The sequence below is a fragment of the Planococcus citri genome, chromosome 2 (assembly GCF_950023065.1).
Source record: "Planococcus citri chromosome 2, ihPlaCitr1.1, whole genome shotgun sequence".
Lineage (NCBI taxonomy): Eukaryota > Metazoa > Arthropoda > Insecta > Hemiptera > Pseudococcidae > Planococcus > Planococcus citri.
Genome location: NC_088678.1, coordinates 42639598 through 42666304, shown reverse-complemented (window position 1 = coordinate 42666304; position 26707 = coordinate 42639598). Strand labels below are relative to the sequence as shown.

The 26707-nt window shown below is 33.4% G+C and overlaps 1 protein-coding gene across 7 annotated transcripts in view; it reads left to right on the top strand.

The window, feature by feature from the left end:
* LOC135835880 (zwei Ig domain protein zig-8-like) overlaps nucleotides 1–26707 on the top strand; it is a 294812-nt gene that overhangs the window by 232858 nt on the left and 35247 nt on the right. For all 7 annotated transcript variants that reach the window (XM_065350350.1, XM_065350344.1, XM_065350346.1 and 4 more), the window contains 2 exons: nucleotides 8768–8867; nucleotides 13951–14258. In XM_065350350.1, coding sequence (XP_065206422.1) covers nucleotides 8801–8867; nucleotides 13951–14258 — 375 coding nt within the window. In that variant the 5' untranslated portion in view covers nucleotides 8768–8800. The remainder of the gene's footprint in view (nucleotides 1–8767; nucleotides 8868–13950; nucleotides 14259–26707) is intronic.

Genomic DNA, 26707 nt, shown 5'->3' with positions numbered 1-26707 from the left:
GAAAATATCTACCATTTTATTTCCTTAATTCTTGAAATTCGCGATATCGTTGATTTTTACGACGTTTCAAGCTTCAAGAGAAGCAGAATTCAAGCGAAACTACCTAATCTGACCATTACGACCTTAACCTTTGGCCAATAGTGATATAAATTTATAAATAACTCCCGCACGTTAAATCTTAAAACCTACAGAACATAGTATAGTACACGGACCTATAAAATGAGAAAAAAAAAGAACGAAGCGAAAAAACTCAATCTTGCTATACATTCTATGTGATCATTCCTTTGAGAAATCTCAATCGTAGAGGAAATTTACGACGAAATGTGACGTACGTGTATAATGTATTGATGAAGAAGCTTTCGAATTTTCAGAGAGTATATGGAAAAATAAAATAAAATAAAATTCTACGCCTTTTGTCATCATTTTAGTGAGCTTCTATTAAAAAATATATATATCGATGATAGAAATAATTCGAGCATCTTTCCCAAATGGATATTAAAGCTTATAAAACTTTTGTTATCATTATTTTCAATTTATGGCCAGGATTGTACTACATACAAGTTTACGCGAGATCGTAAAAAAAAGTGCTTGTAATTACTATAATTTTATTTGTATTCGGTTAGCGATTTTTTTCCCTGTTTTTATCCGCAAAACTGATGAATATTTTACATATTTTTATTTTTTATGGCTCATACACGCACACATAATACCAGTTTTACGTTTGGTCTTAAATTTTTTACTCTCAATGTAGACAAATTGGTGTAAGCCAGATACCGTAAATGCAACTCGTAAAGCGAATCTCTGCCGGAGAAGAAATTTTAAAAGAGACAAAAAATAAAATAAAAATAGGTTAACGTGCGCGAAATTGGACTAATTTTGAATCGAATAAATTTTCTAACGTGGTAATCGAGTGGAATTTTCGTAATAGAAGTTCAATTGGATAAATAAAAGTCGAAATGGATTTTCAACTCGTTGGCTGCACTAACGATAAGTAAGGTGAAAAAAAAATTAAAAATGGATAACCCATTAATACGAATTACACGATAGGAGAGGCTGTGTTCGATAACACGAATTTTTTTTTTAATCACCTTTCGAGCATATTGAGCCGTTGAAAGAATTTTGTTTTAAACGATTCGCGGTTGAATTATTTTACGATTCTGTGTTTTAAAAAAATATCAAAAGTTTTTTTTTCTAGAAAAAAAAATTAGAATCGCAATATTATCGTGAAAAAAAAAATTGTTGAATAAAAAACTGATAAATATCATTTGCTGGGGTTTTAATTTATTAAAATGTCATGTTTTTATATAAGAGGGTAAAATTTTCATTCGTGGAAATATTTTTGAATTTTGTGAATGCTACAAAATTCATTCTACTTGGAAACATTCTGAACGATTCTACTGACAAGGAAATATATATTTTTCATTTTAATGGTATTTTTCCTCTTCGTTCGAACCTAGTTAGTATTCTTTTCTCGGCGTTTTCACAACATTTTTCGATTTTTCGTCCAGCATTTCAAGAAACTTATCATGTCGTTATCGATAGCACGAACGTGATAAACTGGCTCATCTTCTTAAATTTAGTTAATTTACTTTTATTCCGGAGATAGTGTGTTTTGCAAAATGAACTCGGCGAAAATTTTGACTATTTCTACCATCAACTATATGAGTTTTCGACGAAACGGTATCTTTGTTCGTTTTTCAAATAACTCAACTTTAACGTATAGAAAGCATTTTTTCCCTCCTGGTTCGATGTTTTCGATACACGAGCAGACAGAAAATAGACATTACTCGAGGAAAGTAATTAAATAGGCACGTTGAATGGCAATTAAACGTACCTATCGTCAATCGTGTGTTCTAGATTCGCTTTAGTAATGGTATATTAGTTAATTGGTATAAAAGTGAATTTAATATCTCGTCAAAGAAAACACGTAAATACATCGCGGTTCTTTGCTTTTATATAAATAGGTAACGAGTACCTGTTTCGTGATAGGTTAATTTGAAATTCGAATGTTACAAACTCTGGCGAAACTTATTTGTCGAAGATTATCAAATACCAATAACATTCCCACGTGTGTTGACCTCCCAAAAATCGAGTTTCGTATAATCGAATGTAAATCCAGAATAAATGGTGTTTCCACAGAGTAGTGCAAAATTTTATCGCTTGTTGACATTTTTTGAAGAGGAAAAAAAATCTTTAAACTTTCTTATTTTCACTCTTGGGAAATTATAGCTGTAACCGTGAATCATCATGTGGAAGCGTTTAAGGCACTATTCGACTGGAATTATGAAAATGAAGAGAAAAACCTATCGCTTTTAACTCACGTTTAACATTTCGCCGAAAAAGAGATGTACTAAGGGTGAAATTTTTATCTTTTTGAAAGGAAATTCGAGCCATATCTATCTGGTTCTGAATGGCTGAATTCGGAATTTGTGTACGAGTAAGCTTTTTGCGAACGAAATGGAACGTTTTACGATACAGTTATTGAAATTTTTTTCCAATTCGGAATGGTTACGTAATTGTTGTGGTGAAACTTACTTATACGTACGTACTTACTCGTATATGCTTTATTATATCTTTGAGGTATAATACGGAATCTTGCTTTTAATAGTAAATACCCAAACGTGGTACATTAGCTCTGTCCTTTTTTGAATATTAAGTAATTTACACAAACATGAGATGAAAAATTAGCCATGCATTTGAAGCGAACGATCGAGAAGATTTTGAACATAAAGTATTTTGTCTAGGAATTCTCTTACTATAGGTATTATAGGTACTTACTCGTAGATTGGCATTATTTGTATAGGTGAGTTTAAGGATCACTCGATTAATTTTCTTGAAATGAGCATATGTGGTCAATTAAAAGCTCAGATTTGGGAACACTGCTTGATTGTTTTCATGCTGATTGAAAATTTGGCGGAGTGGAGGTGAGTAGAAAATGGAGAACAAAAATTGCAACAAAAAGTAGTATGGCTAAAAAATACCTCGGGCACTTTTAAATGTTAAAATGTTTCAGTACTTTTGTGAAATACTTTAGTTTCACCGTGTTTTGAAAGTTTTGCCTTTTTTTTTTTTGATAAGTTTGTCATTTTAAGCACCTAAGTATATTTTATTTCAAGTGAATCGTAATAAGTATATGTACCTTCTACTACCTACGGCTAAGAAGCTTTCAATCAGATAATTTCAAAGGTAGGTCACTAGGTATAGCTTTCAAAACTTTATAGTTTTGCAAAGTAAATATTTTACTGTTTGCTCTTCATTTGATGAAAAACATTATGGAAACATGTCAACGTTAGTCCCATAAGAGCTTTCTATGAATTCCAACAGAATGGAATGCAGTAGGTAGATATGTCTAATAAGTTTGTAGGTCTATCAGCACTACCTACCTCCGACGATGTCATGTTGAACTTGAGTTGAATGTGGGCGTGCGCCGCCTTAAAATTTTAGTAGCAAAAATTTCCTTTAGGTTAATTCTAGAGATACCTACTTGAAAGTAAATTTTGGAGTAAGTAGTCATATTTACTGTAAGATGCAAGTTTAGATTTTCCGTTGCTTGTCTTAAGGCTTACTCTTTTTGTAAAAAAATAAAGTACATAAATGTATTCACAGATGGATTCTACCAACTGTTTTCAAGTATCTTCCAATTTACTTTTGGATTTTTTAAAATTTTGATGAATTAACGCTGTTTCACTTCTTGAATTACAAAATTTTGCAAAGTTTTTGTCCACGTTTTGCCCGAGCCCATTTGGTTTTCTTCTCCGAAATTAGAATTTCAAAAAACCATTGATCAAATATAATGAAAAATGTTGAAATGAGCTGGGATTTTTATGCAGAAATATGATGAAAATAATGCAATATTTTATGCAATTTTTTCATCCAGAATATGCAAACAATAAATGCAAAAATTTCAGTTTGAATGACGTACCCTTGAGAAGAATTTTTCGAGCTGAAAAACATGAAAACTGTTAGTTCAAAACAAAATGAACCCAGTGATCGAAAAATACATTTTTCTTTTTTAAAATAAGCAAAAGAAGTCATTCACAAATTCATAAATTAACTATTTTGGGAAAAAATTTTCTTGATGGCATTTTAGCAGTGTTTCAATTTTTGAACGAAGAAAATGTTTAAAGTTTTCGTAAATATGCAAAAAACATACCAGAGAATGCTCAAATATACAGAAATATGCAGGTTTTTCTCCTAACACAATTATGCTAAAATATGCAATTTGGTCTGAAAAATGCAAAATATGCAAAATGATATTGGGCTCGTTCGCCAAGAAATGTCGTGATTCGTGGAGATCTTATTAAATATGCACTTTTTCTAGTCCATTGAAAAATATGCGAAACATAAAAATTCCAGCTCTAGTAATAAGAAAACCCGAGAGTTTGTTTCATTTTTTGAATTATGAATTTTTCAATTCTTTTTAAGAATATAAATCAGAAAAATTGTACCGAAAAATTTCAAAAATATAATATAATTCCTGTTTGCTCCAATTATTTGAAGAATGCCAATTTTTTTGAACAAAATCTCTAGTTACCTAGACCTAGTTAGTAGGTACATGCCTTTTCAAAATAATTTATGCCCTTTTATGCTAAAGAAAGTCAAAATTTCAATTTTTGTCAGAATAAATGGCATGATATAAATCTCCGGGAGTTGGTGAGTTGATTCCCAAAATGAAAAAAGTGTCCGAATTGATTCCCACCTTTTCTTTTCACATGTCCGAATTGATTCCCACCTTTTCTTTTCACATGTACGAATTGATTCCCACATTTTATTTTCGAGTGTACGAATTGATTCCAGTCTATTAGCGTTACCCAGGAGACACCACGAGGAAGTCAGCTCAAAATCCCTACAACATTGCAAGTTGTTTGGAGTTATAAGGGTTCATCTTAAAAAACTGTATCCTTTTTTGAGCAAATTTCGTACATACAAAGTGTAAACAAACAGTTTTGATTGTTTTGAATGTTTGTCAGATAGAAATAGTCAGAAGAAGTGCATTTTTTATTGGTTTGTACCAAATGGAAAAAAGTTTTTAAATTGATCACTTTTCAAAAGAATGAATTTGCACATATTATGAAATTTTAGTTTTTTGAGAAAAACTCAAAAAGTAAGCCCTCTAGAAAAAAACTAACGACATCGTGTCGATTGGAAATTTAATTCTCTACAACTTTGTTGACATTAAATTCACTTTTTTGAGATGTAACCTTATTACTCCCAAGGTGCGAAATGCAATCAATTCATTCATACGCAATAAAAAATTACATGGGAATTAATTCGTACACTCGAAAATAAAAAGTGGGAATCAATTCGTACATGTGAAAAGAAAAGATGAGAATCAATTCGTACATGTGAAAAGAAAAGGTGGGAATCAATTCGGACACCTTCATTTCAAAAAAAATCAAACGAGAATCAACTCACCTACAGCCAAATCTCCCTCCCCTTTCTCAAAAAACATGGCTTTGAACCACCACTGGCCTTGTATTCCTTTTCGAGTGTTCAGATTCCATACTGATATTAACTTTTTATTAAAAGGGATGCAAGAGGCCTTTACTGTAGCTTTTTCAAGTTCGTTAATGATCACTTCAAATTTTGTATTCATCATGAAAAGTTGAGCTCTCACTTTAAAAGTTCAATTTTGAACATTCTGAATCTTGACTCCTGAATTTAAATCATCAGTTTAGGTATTTTTTGGAATGCAGCTACCTGTTGACCGGTTGCGAAATAAAAACATTTTTTCCTGAACAACAGTCGTATTTACGGCAAACTGGTTAGGCAATTTAATTAACATGTATGAATCCCAATTCACTTTTAAAAGGCAGTGAGATTTGCAAGACCTTCGAAGGCAATTCTTACCTCAAATACACTACACAATTTACTTGAAACAGAAGGAAATTTTCTATCAAAGTAAGACTTTTTCAAGAGTCAAAAAAATATGGCTGCCCATTCTTTATGTACCTATGCCTGTTTCGCGTTCTGATTTTTAATTTAATTATTTTTTAGTAGAATTATTGAACGATCTCAATTACCGTATGGAAAATCAATCTTTTCCAACACATATCGTTAGAGTTTTTCGTTTTAAAAAACATGAAAATTGAAATCTTAGTAGGGAACTTCTCAAGATGTCTGATTTCGATTTGAATTGGACTACAATTTTTCGAAAAATCCTAGTCTGAAGAACATTTTTCCAAAATTTCAACTGCCCAAATTCATTTTTCAATTTTAGGAAAATTTTTGAAAATCCAAAATTGTAATCTGACTATCTATTACTTGTCTCCTTGATTTTTAAAAATAATAGGTACGTACCTGCATGTATAATTATTTATTCTGTAAAAAGTATGAAAATTATTCATGAAGCAAAAATCAACTACCCTACTCGCCGGTTATAATAAATTTTGAATTTTTAAAAATTCGTAAAAAAAATTGAAAAATCAATTTGTGCAGCTGAATTTTTGGTTACGAAGGTTTCAGAGCATACTTTTGCTAAAAATCGTGATCAATTTCAAATCGCAGGCGAACACCTCATCGAGAGATACCCTGGTCAGATACTTCGTTTTTTGACCCTCGCCCCTCCCCCCTCATCAGTGGTTGTAGCAAATCACGCCGTTTTTTCCTCCCCTTTTCCTTTTAGATTTTTCCTCAGCTTATGAACGTAATATCTTCAGCTATAATTCACTCCTTTTAAATAATTTTTTTTCCAAATGATACTATAAAAGACAAAATTAAGTAATATTGCGGTAAGAATGTGCCATTGTACTATACTTATCTACCTACATAAAAACCCTCATCACCAACTAACTCGATACGATCACCGAGGGAAAGGAGCTAATTTTCGTCGTCGTTATTTTCGTAGTGAGAGAGAGAAAAAACATCCAGTTGATAGTTAAATAAAGGTCTACTAAAATTTCAAACCATATGACAACAGCGACCGCACGCCCAAGGGCTATATACGACGACATTATTTCAAGAAAGGCCGCAGACTTTTGGTGTAGAACTGCAAGCTCACAAAATTGAAACGGAGCTGCGTAATTTTGACTTTCATATCGAGATATATCTACTCGTACGCTGGGCTACGTATCGTACATATGTAGGAGGTAGATAGATAGCTAGGATACGTAGTAGATACTCCGGTGCGTTTTCAGACGTGAAAATTGAACGGTCGTGTATAACGCAGGATTGTTTTTATAACAGTTGTTCGGTTATGCCGGTTGGATAAACATTTTTAATTAATTTAACCTATTAAAATAATTGGTTTCAAGGGTTAATGTTGATTTAGTTAATCGAATGAGAATAAAAAGAAAACGTGCGCGGAGCGCAACCCTGCCCTGTCTATACAGCGTGTGGCATATACGTGTAGTTAACATTCCGTATGCGATCTCTTTGTTGTATTTTATCGCGTTTATAACTATATTCATTGCAAATAAAACGCAGCCGAAGGGAAATAACGTGTAATCCATCGGCTTAGAAAAATACCGCGCTTTATTTATCGATTAGCAGAGTACACGGTTAACTTGTAAAACGATAAAATTTGTCGCCAAACCATGAAGTGAAAGGTTTGCACTCTCCGCCGTTGTAACTCGAAACCGGGATATTTCTGATTTTGAAAATTTGTAATTGAGACAAAATGTGCGGGTTTTCATTAATAGATATTGATCCGGTAATACCAGCGAATGTTTTACCATTCGCGGTACCATGTAGATACCTCTACCTGAGGTTGGGCTGAGTGAGGGGCAACGTAGCTATAAATTATTTCTCCAGGCTTAGTAAGCAAATTAGTGCGTACCGTTTTAAAGCTATGCACGTGAACTTGCGGATAGTATTGTATACGAAGAGATTAAATTCCAAGTAACTTGTACTTTCGTAGATTACCACGGGTTCTACTATGTTTACTTACACCGTAATAACTGCCTGTGTCTCTGATGTGTACCATACCATACGTCCTCCCCGATACTTGTATCTTGCCATAAACCTACTCGTCGCTTGACTAATTTGCAGCCGGTAGTCCTTAGGTATAGGTACTTAAATTGTGTAATACCGTACTAATATGAAATACATTCGAAAATAATACATTTTTACAACTTACGTACTATGAGAGTCTATATCGGAAACATATTTTAGTCGATTTTGTAGGTAGGGTTAATGGGTTGTGTATCATGGCGACGACAACGACGCCGACAAAGCCCGAGTTCAAAAAAAGAAAAAATCTTATTTACGTAATACACACTCGTAATCTCATCATTACACCTCTGTCGCTAGATGCAAAATGTACGTCATTATGAGCGACCTAATGCCGGGTCAAACACGTACGTAATAGCCGTATTATGTACGTGGTGTTATGTGGCAACACCGCGAAACTCCTCATTACGTACGCGTTACGTTTGGACATAATTTAACTGGTGAAGTTTGGTTAGTTTGGTCACTCGTAAAGACGCACATTTTTTGCATCTAAACAACAGAAGTGTAATGGTGAGGTTACGAGTGTTTATTATGTAAAGCACCTTACATTACGCGATTATTAAAGTGTGTGATTCGACTCGCGCAGTAACTTTGCACTCGTTCATAATCACCCACATTATTAATCTAGTAATGTAATGTACTATTATAGTAACATCGAAGGATATATTAAGATAATATAATAATAAGACGTTCATTATGCAAAGACACGAAATTATACGAAAGTCGTAAGTCTTTAATTCCCTGCAAACTTGGCGCGAATAACCATTAACTGCTAAAGTTCCCTTTGACTAAGAAAATTTTATTTTCATTTTTACAGGAAAATGTGAACTAAGAAGATAAGTTCAACAGAATGTTCATAATATCATGCAGCTTATTGGCACTGTTACCAGTCGCTCTTCTGGTGGTTTTGGAAGCCGGTAATTGTTATTAATTTTATATCCTTATTATTATGGTATAAATTTTGTAAACAGATTTACTCGTAGTTGTGTTTTAGAGTTTTTATTCCACGTAGAATTTGATCGATGTTATTATTATTAAGTGTATACTCACGAGGGAACCTTTCAATTCAGTCAGTCGCCGATTCCACCCATTTTTTTTTTTTTTTTTTAGCAGAGTGAGAGCATGAAGATTCAAAGTGCGACTACAAAAAATTATTAATTGTCCCAACGAAAAATTAAGGGTCCCACGAGGTTTTGAATGTTCCAAAATTGCCCAACAATGATACCAATCTACCTAATGAAAAAATAAAATTGAATGACTTAGCTGTATAATTCATTCTTTAGCATTTTTAAACGTGAATCCTGGCTCTGGTTTTTTGCAGGACCCCAATTTCCTGGAGACCTTGAAAAATAAGAGATCTCAGATAAATAATGAATTATCATGGTTCACAAGATTTTTAGGTCGCTAGTGAGCAAAAAAATGAATCAACATAATATCTTTTGAACACCATTTCATTTCATGCAATTACATACGTTGATTTTTTCCAAAAACTTCAAAATCATTTTCTTCATTATGAAATAAGTACCTAGGTCATTTTATTTATTTATTTTTTTTTTAAGGAAGGACTTCGGTGACTGTATAACTAATCTGAAAGTTATGTAGATTTCGAGTAAATAGTGTACGAATGTCGAATATACTCGTATGTACCAATAATGTAGGCTTGAGTAGAGGAAAAAAGCCTCTTTCTTTCAAAAAAGATGAAAAAATGAGGTGATATGGGTCCAAGTGAAGGAACGACACAAAATTTTGAAGAATTTCTGAGTTTATTTACAATTTATTGTAGAACAAGCTGGATATAGGCGTTTTATCGGAATTTGCCCAGTGAAACAATTGTAACTCCTTCAATTTATTCAAGCACATATTTTTTTAATTCGTTTCTAAGATTCGAATCTATATTTTCATAAAAAATTTTGAGGATTAGGAAATCAAAAAAAATTTACTTGGTGCTCTGAAACTTCTCAAAATCGTCACTAATCAATTTAGGAGACGAGTGCTTGATAATTTTATGGTTATTCCTTCCCCTCCCCCCACAAAAAAACCTGAAAAAAACATTTGAACTTGGAGACACTGATTTTGAAACAAGCGAGGTCCGGGGGACCTGGCAAGAGGGTTCCCCAGATTTGATAAAACTTGTTTCTAAAATTTTCTATATGTATAGGTAACCAAAGTGATTAATTTTTGCTATTTCTCTGTTCTGTTTTACACTACACTGAAATGAATAATGAAATAAATCCAAGTCCAAAATCGTCAATAAGATTTTTTCCAAAATTAAAAATTCAAATATTCAAAAATCCGAAAGCAGAAATTGAAAAATCAATATTCAATTCGGACAAGAGTTTTTTGGTTATAGGGTACACTAGTTTTATTAAAATATCGGATTAAATAAATTTGACATACACAAAGCTTTATAGTCCGTTCCAAATAAGAAACGCAAACTGCAACCCGCAACACACGACGAGGCATGATGTTCCGGGGAACTGACAGGGAGGTAAACCACTTTACACAGCAACGAAAAGCAAACCGGTTATCAATTTCGTTGGTTTAGCGCAGTGCTCAACCTTGCTTATTCGTGTGGACCCTATGTTTTGCTCCTTAAAAAAGTTTGCGTTTCTTATTTGGAACGGACTATAATAATAAATTATAAGTATGTACCAAGGTACTGATAATAAAAAATAAAAAATAGAATTCTTAAATCAGTCCCGGATTTGGTATTGAAAATAATAATCGCTGATTGGTCAAGTGTTGGCATTTCATTTTCATGTACATTCATAGTAGAAATATTTGGCCATGTTTATATTAGTCTCTAAAATATTCGAAATTAATTTTGATTTTTGATAAAGGAGCGTACACATGATCCAATATATTTGACAAACTCGATTTGTCAAATCAAATTGAATTTAATCAAACATATTCGGTTGTGTGGACGCTCTGTTGATGCCTTTCTCAAATTTTTAACGTTTTGTTGATCGGAGACACCATAGACACAACTCTGAAAATAATTCTGAAAATATAAATAATTTCTATTTTCAGTATTGATGTCATCGATCAACAAAACGTTGAAAATTTGTAAAAAAAAACTTAGATTATCAGAGCGTTTACATGATCTAATATATTTGACTTTCCATGTAACCAAATATATGTGATAAATTTCATCCAATTTGACAAGCCTGTTTTGTCAAATATATTGGATCGTGTGTACCAGGCTTAATGCAATCTTTGGGAATTAATTGATAATTTCCAAAAAAGAGTATACATGGTTTTATTGAAATGAAGTCGGATCAATTTCTTTTAGATTTAAACATTCAAATTTATAAAAGCATTCATACGTATGTAAACAAATTGAAAATTGAATTCTAAATCAGTCTCGGATTTGACATTGGTACTCCAGATAGCGCTAGTATCGATGTGTTGAAAAACTGAAAACCTGAAAACCTGAAAACTGAGCGATTTTAATAGGGTTCCCCACAGGTGGGGGGAACCCTAAAAATGATTTGCAGAGGTCACAAAACCCACAAGACCACTTATACTTGAGTTTTGTTGGTGCTGAATTTTATCAAGACTTTTTTGTGACGTTTTTCTAAATCTGAAAAATTTTAAACTCCGATTGAAACTTTTGAATATTTTGAAATTACTACCAATCGATTCAGGTAATCAAATAATGTAAATGGCGCGAATTAAATTTCAGCTTTCTATCGCTGCTGACTCAAAATTTTAAAATCATTTGCAGGGTTTTTGAATTTTTTTAAATTAATCAAAATTCGAAAAATGGATTTCAGCGTCTGTTTGGCAGATGTGATGCCTTTTTGGTTGCTTTACGTATAAAATTGTCTTATCCATTTGATTGAAAACTTGACAATATGTTTGCTTCTCTGTGCGAGGAATTTACTCTTGAAACTAATGGTCAAAAGTTCTTGAAATTTTTTTAATTAAAAAAAATTTTTAAGTGAAAATCGTTGTATTATTTTTAGTCAATATTTTTATTACCATTTTTGTACTCGAAAGGTTCTCTAGAAATAAGGCATCTTCTTCTTCAGTAATTTTTTTACATTTTTTGGAGAGAGATGAATGAAAAATTACTCATTTACATTTACGAATTCAGATTATCTATGAAAAAAGAAAAAAGTGATTTTAAATCATGAATGACAATTTTTCTTTATTGTGTGTAGTGTACCTCTGAAGAAAGCCGTCGAAAGTGCCATTGAATAAGTTTAGTGTGCATTTTATCAAGAAATTGCCTATATCCCAAAGAAAATTTCAATTTCTTAGACCTAGAATTCCTGCAAGGTTGGAAAAATTTGATTGAAAACTGCCAACGATAAAAATTTTTGAACAGAAGTGTCAAATTTCACTTCTTTTGGAGGTGAAGGTGATAAGACAATCTGAAAATTTTCCACCGGAGTTTCAGATGTATTTGGACCACAAGAACCCCAATTTCCATTGATTAATTTTAAAATCTCAGCCGAGAGCTGATTCGCCATTGTTTTCCTACTCGATCGATCCGCTCTATTTGAAATTGGATGATTGGAACAAGAGTTTAGGCAATTTCTGAGAAAGGCGGGAGTTGTACTTGAAATTTGAGGAGAGGGAGAAAATATTTAGCTCCTTTATTCACTCAGCTCAAAAAATTCCCACCTTTGAAGAAGAAGCTCTCTCTTATATTTTTACTTTCCAAATCAATTCAGTTCTAAGAATGCTTCATGCATAGCCGTCGAGAGCCAGAACTGACCTGGAGCAAATTTAATTTTATCTATATTATTCTCATTATGTATTTCAAATGCGTACTACAATTTCACTTAAAATTCTTCGTTTTCATTTTTTGAAAGTTATATTTTTCCTTTTTTCGTTTTTTTCAATAAACCTATTCTTGGAAGTTTAAATTCCCTGTAAATTGTTTGAGAAACACTTTTTATGGGCCTTTGAAAGTTAGCTATCTTCTAAATAAGTGTTTCACGGTAGGTACTTATTTTATACCATAGGCAGGTATCTACTTCACATCGAACCTGTACCTAAAAAGAATTCGTTTGAAAGATTTTAAATTGTATGAAGGAAGCAGGTGGTGTAGAAAAATAAAAAGTACGTCTAAAGGAAGTGAAAGGGGTAGGTAGTAAATGGAAAAGTTGGCGATGTTGAAACAGAAAGAACATAGACCGGAGAAGAAAGTACTAAATTAAGTAGATATACTATGTATCACGCTATTGAGAGAACACAGCTCAACAAAATGATCGGAAAATTTGATTTGAAAAGACAGTCAAGCTCGAGTTTACATTGGTGGTGTAACAAAATTCACTAACCCTGCAACAGTGGACGATTGGAAAATCTGAATAGATATCAATTAATTTAATATGAAAATTAAGTACAAAATTGAACCCTAGATGCCAATAACGTCGCTTATAATTTCGATTTCTAGTTTGAATTATTATCATTTTACGCGAACTGTTTTCGGACCTTTCTGAAATTTCATTAAAATAGGAGTGAAAATAAACAAAACCGAAGGACATGTTTCTAGGTTCGTTTACAAAATTATAAAATCATTGCCTACAAATCGATGTAAAATTACGCGTTTTGTTGAATGAAAATTTTCAAAAAAATTCAAGGTTAAAAATGCGTGGCTAATTTGATATTTTTGCGCGGTTAAAAGTCTTGATGAGATTGAATTTTCAGGCAGATGCGACTGATTTAATATGCAACGCGATTACTTAATTATGTAAGGCGAAAGTTTTGTAATATATTTAATTTTTTGCCTTCCTTCTTATAAAGCCCCCTAAAAACGTGACCAGAATCGAGTACGTGTTTGGTAAAATGGCAGACGTTATTTGTAAAACGAGAATACGTATAAGTTTAAAGCGGAGTATTTTGTTTATTTTCATATGTTATTTGCGATTTTCCAGATGAGTTTTCGTTCTCTATTTACTCGCACCCGAGCTTCTCGCGTTCATTTATACTTACGACTACACTTTCTTGTATTCTTTTTTTATTTTATGATTTTCATTTTGTTTCAAGAAAATGGAACTACCCCCTACGAAGCGAGTTTATTAGGCAACGTAACAATAAACTTGGCGGAAAATGAAATTGATAACAGTCACGAAACGGAAACGGAAAATGCAGTTGTTGACGATGTTCGCAGTATGATCACCGAAACATCAAGACCTGGAATTACCCTTGCGCAGCCACCTCCTCGTTCGCCGAATAACAAAGCATCCGCTTGGGGACCGTTTTTTGAAGATGGAGCTGAACCTCAAAATGTGACCGCTAAATTAGGAACAACCGTTCTGCTCGATTGTAAAATCGGTCTACTTTATGATAAAACAGTGAGTACTATTCTCTACCTCTTTGGAGTTTACACTATACGTAGACCTACTTATTTGCTAATGACTACGATCTATAGTCGTTTATACCGACGTTATTATTAGATTCGGGTAATATTTGGCGCTCGTGCTGTTGAATTTCTCTTTTGTCTAAATTAATCAAAAGCGTAACCAAATGAGCGCCTTTTTGATGCGAGGTTATTTGGTATTACATAATGAGATGGTTAGCTTGATTTTTTACTGTTGAATGTTTTCAACATGAAAATAATTTTTATGAGTAGGTAGTCAGTCATCTAATTAAAAACCGGTTTCGCTGTCAAGCTGTTGAACGTTTTTTTCAAAATTAAAATCCAATATCTGGCATGTAAAATAACATATTTTTGGTTTTTATTATAAGTAACCCCTCCCCCCCCCCACTCCTCAATGGAGGACAAACGGTTCGAATTTTCACCAGATACTACATAATAAGAATATAATAGGTACTGTGTACCAAAAGGTGTTGTGGTTGCACAAGTACATATTTCGGTTTCTTAAATATTTTAATGGGAATGGGATCCAAAAATTTCAAAAATTTGATTTTTGGATGATTTTGCATATCTTAGTTTCTATGGAGCCAAAATGTGAAAACGGTTCAAATTTTGGATTTGAGATTATATGCAATTCAGAAAAAAAAATTCAAAATTTGTCATGGCAATTTTAGGACCCCTCCTCCAAATTTGGGGCCCTTAAAATCAAAATTGGCCCTTCACTATAGTTTTAGGAGCAAGTTCTCATTGAGAGCTTTCGATTTTTTGAAAAAAAAAAATAGTTCTCTATAGCTCTAGCTTGGACATTTACACCAAACTTGATGGATTTTTTCTCAAATTTGAAATTTGTACATCTCTTTTCTCTTTCACCCGAAGGACCAGTTTTGAAAATCACCGCAAAATCGTATTTTTCCCCTCAAAAAAAAACAAAGATTTTGACATAAAATTGATTTTTTTGATTTTGGTTCGAATTTGAATTTTGGGGACCACTTCCTTCGTGGTCTGACGAAAAAAAATCTCAAAATGAATTTCGGCGGTGAAAATTACCATTATGAGAAGCTACATGCCCCGTTTTTTGCATACTAAATCAGTATGAGTTGAAAAAAGTAGATCTTCAAATTCGGTCCATGAAATTATGCACGATCGTTTATTTTTTGGATGCTCTTTAAGTTTTTTTGTCTTCACTGAAGATTTTTTGAGGGAATAAATAGAAAATTATTCTCAAAAAATTTCATAAAAAATTGAAGAATTTAATTTTTCGTCGCCTATTTGTTTATTCGTGTAACATTTAGCACGTCTTATGCATACGAACGAGAATATTATTGCCAAAGGTGAATATTTAATGAAATATTTCTCATATCATCTCCTTGGAAAATTTTTCCAGACGTAAATTTCATCGTCAGAAACAAAATTATTTTTCGTTTGTCTTCCAGCGATGATTAGGTGTATAAATTACGCGCAACGTCTTTCTTCCAAAGAAGATTGCGTTTCGTTCAGACAAATCAAACAGGCAGAATTTACTCGAAAATGGTAAAAAATTGATTCGATATGCAACTATACGTACATTCACGTTGGTATAATTCAATGATTCGTGACTCACGTGAAAATATCATTTGCTACGAAAAAGAAAAAAAGAAAAAAAAAGAAACAAACATAAGCGTAAAAATAAATGATAGAAATTGCAATAAAAAAAAAGCGAATAAAAATTTGCCCGAAGAAATGTTTATATTCGTTGAAAGTTAATAAAATTTCAAGGTCTGGATACGATTCAAACGACGACGAAACAGCTAGTACGAGAAAGTAAAAAACCATTTTATTCGTGAAGAAAAAAATTGCCACTGAAATTGTATGAGGAATGTACCTACTAAGGTAGTAATGTAAGTTCAGATATGCGAGAATAAGAAATTAACTTTGTCGTTTTCACACAATTTCTGATTTATATACAAAGGAATAGGTATACCTAGCTGCCTACCTACGCCAAAAAATATGAGAATACGAAATTTTTCAATTCTTTTTTTTTTCATCACAACCGTATTGATTTTTTCGTCTTTGCTTATTCGGGGTGAAATTTTTCAATTCTGAAGCCTTATAAATGGAATATCGCCATTAATCATTTCGTACGCCGGAGCAACAAGTTCAACATATTAAATAAAATTGACTCTTCATTGTGGCAGAAGTACGTACAACGTGGAAGAATAAAAAAAAAAGTGATGTATGATTGCCATACTACGTGAAAAAAGGCTACCAAAAATTTAATCAAGCAGTATGTTTCATAAGTCATAAAACTCGAAAGATTTAACTTCATTGTGAAATGGAGAGTTTGTTGACAACGATAAGGATTATTTTGTCATCATAACCGTAACATATGTTCAGGAAAAAAATAGGCCTGCTGACTCTTTATTATATGTATAGTACCTGGACTTAAATTATAGGTGTTTTTTCATATTCTACTCTAGCTAGAGAAGAGTCGAAAAATGAATAATTCACCGCGAATGTTTTTTGTTTTGAAACATAGCTTGAATGTCTCTGGTGCTGAGACATTTACAAGGTGAGTGCTTTTGTGTTTTAAACGAGATGCAATATAGGTCTTCAAAAGAAATTTTCAAATAATGTGGAGTCATTGACATTACCGACTTTTGTCACTGTTTTTCCAAAATAACCCCCCCCCCCCCAACCCCACCTTCATTTTGTATTCAGGTGGCGCAATGTAGCATGAAAATCACCTCTAAAAATATGGTAGGTTGATTTCGTGAATTTTTTAGTGTTGGTAGCAAGTTTTCAAAAATCACTGTTTCCCGAACACTTTGAATCTGTTTTATGAGCTTCTAAGAAAAAATTTGTGGTAACAAAAAATCTTTCTTTTTAGGGTGTCCTTCAACTTTTTTTTCTTTTCTGGTAATTTCTGGTCTTTTCAAAATTTTTGAACTGGACAAAACTAGACCGAAAGATCAAACAGAAATATATCACCAGCAAAAATTTCAAGTCATTTTTCGATTTTTTGTTGAAGTTTTGAAAATTAAATTTAGGTCAAAAATATACCTAGGAAAAAATCATCATTACCATTTTGAGCAGTTATAGAGTATCTAGCAGATTTAAAAGTTGAAATTCCCACAAAATTTCACCTCATAAAATTTGAAAGCTAAAATTCCAAAAAGTCTTTGACGGCCACAACACGGCTTGAAACCACTTTCAGTTTACTCAAAATGTTGAAGTTAGGTAAGTATAGAGTGAATTTTAGCGTTCTAACTTTATTTAGTGAAGTTTTGTGAAAATTTCAATTTTCAAAAATCTGAGTTCCAGAATACTCAAAATGGTTTAAAACCATTTCCAATCAGGAGTTCTAAAATAGGGTACTTACCAAATTTAAGCATTCTAGATCGATTTCGTGAAATTTTGATTTCCCCCCTTTTTTGGTCCAAATTTGATTTTTAAAAATTCATCAAAAATCGAAAACTGCACTTTGGGCTGGTGATGTAATGATCTTTCGATTTAGATTTGCCCTGTTCAAAATTTTTTGTGGCAGTTGAGATAGCCCCCTCCCCCAGTTAGTTACTTAAACCAGCCAAAAATAAATAAATAGGATAGCCATAGATAATACGTTCTTGTCATTTATCTTTCGAAAGTACCTGAAATTATCGAATAAATTGCAGATTTTTGAAAAGTATAAGAAATTGTTGAACATTTGAAAAATCGTCGTGCTATTCTTTACGTGTAAGAAGATTTTTTTTCGTTGGAAAAAATGTCACTTTATTATTTCTCATAAGCTTATTGCCTAGTACGATAGTGAGGAATGACGGTAAATTTTCACTAAACTTTGTCACGCGAACTGTCTATCTCGATTGTTGGTATTAGGCATGGAAACTTATTACTTTCAAGTTGTATACATATCTGAGCAATATATTAGTTACGCCGAAAAGGGGAAAAACACCATTTCACAAATGTACTTACAGACGCTCGTGTGAAACTTTTGGTAAATGCGTGAATTTTTCATTTCGAAATTCAATACTTAACGCCCCGCGTAAAATTAACGTTGGAAAATTTCGTTCAGGTGATTCGATACGTCTAGGTACCTACATATATTTTCGTCGTATAGGTAGAAATAGGTATATTTATTTTTATGTTTCAAAGTTTTACGATGTTTTTCGTATGAAATATAGGTACCGCAGTTATTGCCTATAATCTGCGACATAATTTACCACACTGAAAAAAAAACGCATTCGAGGAGAGAAATCTGGTAAAAGAAATCATTCATTTATGCTCGAACAATATTGTCTAGTCTTATTATCATCGCAACAGGACTTTCAACAGTTTTTATACGAGTTGTTCCGTGTTGGCTATTTACTAAACGTTGATTCGCTTGGCTAGCTTCAATATATGTCATCGCTGTCAAAATGTATCCGAGTATTTCGCTATAAAAATACTTTCCTGTTAAGAAAATCTCTCAAATGATATACTGTAGTGGAGTCGTAGCATGTTGAGCATTGATCCTTTGATGTTTTATCTGCTATTTTTCTCGATTCAACATTATATTGCGATCTTGATGATTCTAAACCAGTCAAGCGAATTGCTTCATCTTTTATTTCACGCATAATGGCGGGTTATTTGGCGAGTATTTACTATTTATGTAAGACTCGGAAAACAACAATCAACTGCCTAAGGCGAGTAAAAAGCAATCGAAATCGTATTCGAGAATCTACTTCCTTTGTTATGAAAGTTTTGTGCGGTTTATTTAGATCACTTTTACTACTGGAATGATCTTTTGTATGAAATACGCAATCTTTGATGGCTATCTGTAAGAAAAAAACATGTGATAGGTACTCATTTTTTTATTGGGTGGCAGGCTTAAGTCTGCGAAAAAATTAGAGCTCAGAAAAACAATTCGGAACAAATTGTGGGAAATTGCATGTCTCATTTCCAGCTCTCACGCTCGAAATAAACAAATACGCTGCCAATACGTATACTTAGGTTATTTTTCTTCAAAATGGTGTCCCTGAAAATAAAAATGTTCAATATCAAAAATTTTCTAATTTTTCAAACCCTTTTATTTGAGACCAAAACGAAATTTCTTTGATCCAAAACTCGCAAAACTGAAATGTTGCTGTATTTCATAATTTTTTTTTAATTTCTTCTGAAAAGAAGCAAAATAAATTTTAAAGAAAATTTGGAATTAGGTTCTACATATTCAAGTATGTACCTAAGTACCTATCGAACAATATTGTATCTTGTATCTCATCAAGTAACATTTTGACAATAATATATTTTTGGCCTCCCAAATTTATAAAAAATATTTCTGAAACTGGCACCACTGCGTTCTAAAATATTTTCCCAACTTCAGAAATTTTAAAAATATGAATTTACTCAGAAATAAGCTATTTGAAAATTTTCAACTGCTCTGTAGAACCTCAAAAGTGGTCTTAAATTTTCATGACATTAACCTAGATCCATGCAGAATCTCAAATACTATTTTTTTGGGACCTAGCTGTTTTTTCCAAAACAGGTTGTATTAGAGCTAGAGCAAAAAAAAACATTTCTTTTTTAAATTTGTCCTCTTTGAGGACTCATATCTCCCCTCCAAAGGCACATCTGGAGCTCAAATTTTTTCTGAGTGACGTTCAACTCAAAATGAAGGTCTCTACTGAATTTGGTCAAAATCCCCCAGCATTTTTTTTCCCGCAATCCATTATAATTAGTGTGCTAGTTCAAAAATGAATTCTTGACCAACAAACAATTCTGGGAAAAAGACAAACTGAAATATCGTCTGCTGGGTCTGCATAGCTTTCCAACTTGAGAGCAATCAATTTTGGGGCATTCCAGAACTATGAGATGATTAAAAGGAAATGCGAGTCTACGTCATGCGGGGTGGTAACATGGTGCTGTTTGATTGATTGGAATAATTGATAAACATGGCTAAAGCAGAATTTTCCAGTTGGTGGAACGACTGGGAGGAGTGACAAGCCAATTAAGGGCCAAGCCTCTACATAAATATGGATTACAACAAGAATGCATAAGAGCTGCAGAACACCAACAACTCACTCGTTCCAGCCCCAGGGAAACGCAAGAGCTTCAGAGTGAGAAGGCGAATACCAGCGCGTAAAACTGGCAAATTTGGCCAAGGGAGTAAACCCCAACAGAAAATCATGGTGGAAGGCAATAGGAAACCACTACCATTACATTTCCCTAGAATCATATTATGGATATCAATTTAGCAATGGCCCTAAGTCTCCATCAGGCTGATCCTCATCCGCTAAGACAGCCAGATAGGGTGCGAAGAATATTTGGAGTTAAAACATGGCGGGACATCAACGTCACAACTTGGATTGTAAGAACTTTGTATCAAATTGGAAAACTTGCTAATGAAATTACAGAAGCTAGGAGATTACAAATCGACGTATTAGGAATAAATGAGACCTGGTGGACTGGAAATGGTAGAAACTGGGCAGATAAAGACTATGACATGATTTACTCAGGGAAAGACACACACAAACACAGCGTGGGTATATTAATACATACTAGAATCAGCTATAAAATCAGTGCCATAATTCCAAAATCAGAGAGGATACTACTTGTAAGATTAGAGGTCAAGCTGAAACCAGTCGTTGACCGAATTAACAGCGCTGGATTAAAATACGGAATGAAAATAAACGGTAGCAAGACCAAGGTGATGAGATTTACAAAAGGGGATGATAAAGAGGTCAACATCAACATTGGAACGCAAGAAATTGAAAATGTAAACTATTTCAGATAGGTACCCTGGAGCACTGATAATGATAAACAATGATGGTAGAGATCATAAAGTAATTGAATCCTGGATTGGAATCACAAAAAGTGCTTTCAATAACCTCGCCAATGTTCTGGGAAATCAAACAATGAGTCTAATTCTGAGGAAGAGAATTATGCGATGCTACGTATGGACCATTCTGAAGTATACCTGCAAAACATGGACCATGCGTGCAGAATGCGAGAAGAAAGTATCCGGCGTTGACATCTCGTGGCAGCGCCACCATCGACTTGCTGAAAAGGGGACATTTTGACGTCATTTTGTAGAGAATTGGTCGAGTGTGCGCGCGTGTAAGCGTGCGTGAGTATGGAAATATCCCCCTTTCAGCATGATAACATGTATTTCATGCATTTCACCGCCAGAGTGCAACACTTGTTTGTTGACTCCGAATCCGCTTACAACATGTGGTGCTATCTAAGGCTACTACGGATCTCATGGAACGACTTCATTACCAACAAGGAAGTCTTAGCAAGAATGGGAGAAGAGTGGAAAGTTATTGTGGAAGATATTAAGAATAGAAAGCTGAAGTATTTAAGTAGCTCATAAAATAGGACAAAATGGTATTTTCATGCTACTGGCACAGGGGAAAATCTAAGGAAGAACGACGAGAGAGAGGAAACAATTTGAGCTGTTAACAACAAACTCACTAGCCAACTCTTCCTGTAAGACCCCGAAAGAAACAATCAGATCAGATACACTAGAAACCGGCTAATATAGATGGAAGTATACACTATCTCCTGTAGAGGAGTGCGATGGGACCAAGTCCATAGAAAAAATACAAAATAAAAATACGAAAATTCAAGAAGAAGCAATCCTCTAAAATTCGGCAAAAATTCAAGAAGAAACATCAGCGCATAGAATTTTGACTGTGGAAGTTTCGGGATGTGCTTTTTATTTTTGATCTAGCTTAATTTCAATGAAATCGAATAGTGCCAATACATACAAGAAATTCATTTGTAAGAAGAGCATCATGGGTTCCCCGGAAAAACGTTCGGAGAAAATTTTTTAACGTAAACAAGTCATTTTGACTTAATTTGTATACGTGAGAATGATTCGCTCAAACAAGACTCAAGATCCATTGAGGAAAAGAGAAACAATACCTACCTACCTACTACCTAGATTTAGGCACATTTCTAAATGACAAAACTGCTAATCCTCTTATTTTGGCAAAAAAGTAAGACAATTCATAAGCATGAATAAGTAGGATCAGTTGGACACACGTATAATGAATTCTTACGCTATCTGTACGCTACATACCACGCCTTGCTCAGCATATTAAGCTGTATATAAACATCTCAACAAAATGCGCCCATAACAAATAAAGACAGCTTGCAAGCTATTCCATCTAAAAACTTGTTGAAAACATGAAGGCAAATTACAAGGAAAATAAAACCTGAGAAAATTTACATCCTGCGACACACCTGTTCGTAAAGCGAACTAATAATTTAGTCCTGTTCTCGTAAATCGTTGCAATTCTGAGCTAAGCCAATTTATTACAGAGTAGAGAAAACCTTGCGAAAACTTTTTAACTACCTTGTTTACAAATTTTACAAGAAGAAACGCCTCTCGTAAAATAAAACTTGTAAATAATCATAAAGCCGAATGTAATTTTTGTATTCCTCACTCAAAATTGCCTATAAACAAGTATTTACAATGAAACCGGCGCGAAAACCGCGATTAAATCTAGTATTTTTTTCGTTTTTACTTTTAGAATGCTATTTTGAAGAGAACAAGCGAATTTCATATTCTCAAAAAAATGATACAGTAGCGATGCGTAATTCTACTTTAAACGTCATTTTTCAAACCCTTAAATGTTTCGTCGTCTTTACAACATACAAACGAAACGACGCGAATATTTGGATTTTGCGCGGTTAAATTTCGCATAAAAGTTTATTATATGCGGTTCAAACATGTGTCACAGATAACCAATAAAATGTAATGTTATAATGAAGCTTTGCTCGAGACTATCGCCTTTATAAATGTGTATTATTACTTACATCTCAAAGATTAACTTTTCTATTCCACTGCCAAAGTTGTAAATTTCCAATAAACATTGCGACATCAAGAAACAGACATCGTGTAAGTATAAATGGCAAAAAGCACCCCACTACTCAGCTAGCTTTCATTAACGCTACGGTATCAAACCAGGCGAAAATTTCTTTCATTTTAACACACGACGCGATAAGGTCGCGTATACACCAATTTAAATGAATTTCAATGGTTTGAAATTAATTTGTTAAATTGTCGCTACCTACTTCAAATTCATAATACAACAATTTATCGTCATTGCGTAACTTAAATTAAGACTACGCATACAGAACACAATTCCTATTTTCTACTCGTACTAACGTCGTTGTCGTTGTCGTCGTCGTCGTCGTCACGAAAACGCACCTAAAATGAAAATACTTCGCGAGCCAAAAAAATTTCCAGCCAAGGACGTCGCGTCGGCTTCGTGTAAGAAAATTAAAAACTAACAAGCGAAACAATGATGTGTTTCTTGCACTGAGCGAGAGAAAAATAAAAGATGTTTCTATCTTCTTTTCACTCGGCTGTTACAATTTTCACTGCGACGACAAAAAAGCGAAAAAAAAATAATATAAAAATTATTCCATTTTCCGGGGTTAGCCAGCTGAATTGCAGCGAAATTTAAATAAACCAGTAATGTAAAAAATATTAAGGTAAACGAGGCGGTATAATGAAAAATCCATTCTTTTTTTCCAATTACCTACCTAAATAAGGAATGATTACTTATTTAGCCAAATTTGGATCAAGTTAAACAATTTGCCAGGTTTTATTTAATTTTGTTTAATGATGGGTTATGATTGAGTTTGTTTGTAATAGAAAAATTGATTCGTCGAATAACCTAGTTAACTTAACAGGTGGTTGATTTACTGGCGTAGAATTGACTGCGATATTATTTTGATAGTTTATTTTCGGAGTGCAATTTTTCATTTTGAAGTACATCCACCTACAACGATTTTTAGCTGTTCAAATTAATTTCCACGTCTTCTGAAGAAATAAAAAAATTCAGGAGACATTAAAAAAAGCGTCCTGGAGGCTCTAGAATGTCTCAAGATGTGGAAATTCTAATCCAAGTTGTTGATTGTAGACAAATTACAGCCGTTCTTGCAAATTTTAAAAATTTGTCTACGAACTGAAATTTTGATCTTGTGAATTTTTTTCTCTTATCGTCAATACGCATTCACATTTGACTGTAGCGGAAAAAACAAATCTTGGAATTTGACGAAATAAATTTGTGAGGAAGTCAACTTTGAGTGGGAGACCATCTGGAAAGATTTTGAGCCCCCTAGCCATGCTAGGAGTTGAACCAAGGAGTCCTCAACTGACCCTAAATACGTGTTCAGTAGGTTCAAATATCCCTAAACACGTTTTTTGCCATTATTTTGATCAAGGTGCGAATAAAAATTGACGTAAAAAAAGTGAATTTGGGAAGTATAATCGAAGTAGGTAATTGTAAATACGAGTAGTTTGGTAATCAATGTATTCGATTTGCTAAACAGAATTCCTTGTTAGCTTTTTATAAAAAGAATTTGTAATGGTGGAAAAAAGCTATAGAATTGATTTCAGGTGCCTGGTAAAGGACTGAAAATGGTTTCGAATCTCAAAGTTAGTTGGTCGGGTTGATTTGAAAATTCAAAATTAATCGCCATTTTTTAGGTGGATAACTGTGATTCTGAACAGGTTACATTACCTACAATACCTACATATACCCAAAATAGCAAAACAAAATCATGTTTTTTTTTCAAAAATGACTCCACTTTGAGAACCCCTAATTCAGTATCTCGTACTTCTAGGGGACTCAAAAACTTTCTGGATAGGTAGTTTTTCACTCAAGATGAATTTCCTCGCCAATTTTCGTCAAAATCTTCTGGATAAATCGAAAACCTCAATGAAGGATTTAAAATGACTCGAGAAGGTGGGATTTTATTTATAGAAGTTCATATCAATTTCAGGACTAATTTCCATAATTTTCATTGAGAGGTAAATTTGTTTTTCAAAAATTCTCCAAAAATTGAAATTGGTCCCTTATTTTTGATTTTTTGATTTACCGAATCGATTGGTGGATTCCTGTTGATTTTTGTATTTTCTTGTTTCGGAAAAGATTTTGAGTATAAAAGGGGCCAACATGAATTGAAGCAGGGAAATACAATGTCGGCTAAGTGCCAATCACGTTTTTTACGGGAGAGCGAAAACGAGTTCGCATAACAGGTACATCTTATAGAAAGCGCTATCTCTCGGTGTTCCATAGTACAACTTGGAGTCCAAGTTGTACTATGGAACACCGAGAGATAGAGCTTTTTATAAGATGTACCTGTTATGCGAACTCGTTTACGCTCTCCCGTAAAAAACGTGATTGGCACTTAGCCGACATTGTATTTCCCTGCTTCAATTAGTATTAGGGATCGTCTTTATGAACAAAATTTCAGCTTTTTCATTCAGTTAATACGTTCTTAATTTTTTTTTCAAAGCATGAGTAAATCCAAAATTATTTTGGATTTAACCTGACAGAGGCTAATTTTCAAAAATTTGTAGCTGAATCACTGGAAATAGTCTTGTAGACAGTAAATATGGGTTAATATGCTTCTACTTCAATTTGATCGAATTCTAATTTTTTTTATGGAAAACGAGCTCTTGAATTTCCAAAATTTGCTAATAATGGAAAAATATGTAATATTCAACTCCAGAATTTTGGCTGTTGGTGCATTTTTGGATACTCTTTCGATTTTCCTTTGTCTAAGGTCCACAAATTTATCTATAGACTAAAATGCATCTCTCGTGAAGGTATAATTGATACTTTTTCACTAATTTCTGAATCGTGAGGAAAGAAACGATCAACGTAGATCAGACTACAGGCATTAGTGAAGACGGTAAAGTAGCTCTTTCTTCAGTTGCTGCTTTCATAAAAAAATTACATACTTATGAAGACGAGAATAATCTCATTTGAACATTATTCAATAATTTTCATTTTTTTTACCTCTTGATGGGTGATGATTTTTCTTCAGATCCTCCCTGACCGCCTCTAATAATGATTCCTACCTGAAATATGAAAAATATTACCTACTTACAAGTATTTTCTCTATAAATACCTACCAATTTACAAATTTTCAAACATTTTTCCAAGTTGATAAAATCTTTCAACAAATTGCATACTTAATAGCGAATCAAAAGCAAATAAATCTGTTACCATTTATCACACGCCATCACCATGTACATTGCTCGAATGGTGGGGGGAAGAGAAAGAGTGTAGCTGGGTACGTGTAAAGCTCGTTTATCAGCGAGGTATACTACGAACATTATATTAGCGTGTAGCTTTACTTTAAGCGAGGCTTTTACTCGTGCAAACAACCAAACGAACCAAGTAATCGTTGGTTATTCGAATTGTGAAATTAAATTAATAATCAGCCAAGTGCGAAACTCGAGGTATCGAATGTTTCCTGTTGGCGGGAAATTTTTAACTGACCTTTTTACTGTATAGTGATTTATGTGCTGTAGAGAAAGCTAACTTTCTTGTCGAAAGTGTACGCCTTTTCATGATAAAGATAGCCATCAATTTTATATTTATTGGCAAAAGTATAGTCCAAGTCTAGCTCGAGAGTTTCTTCTCGTCGAGTTCGAGGTAATTGTAC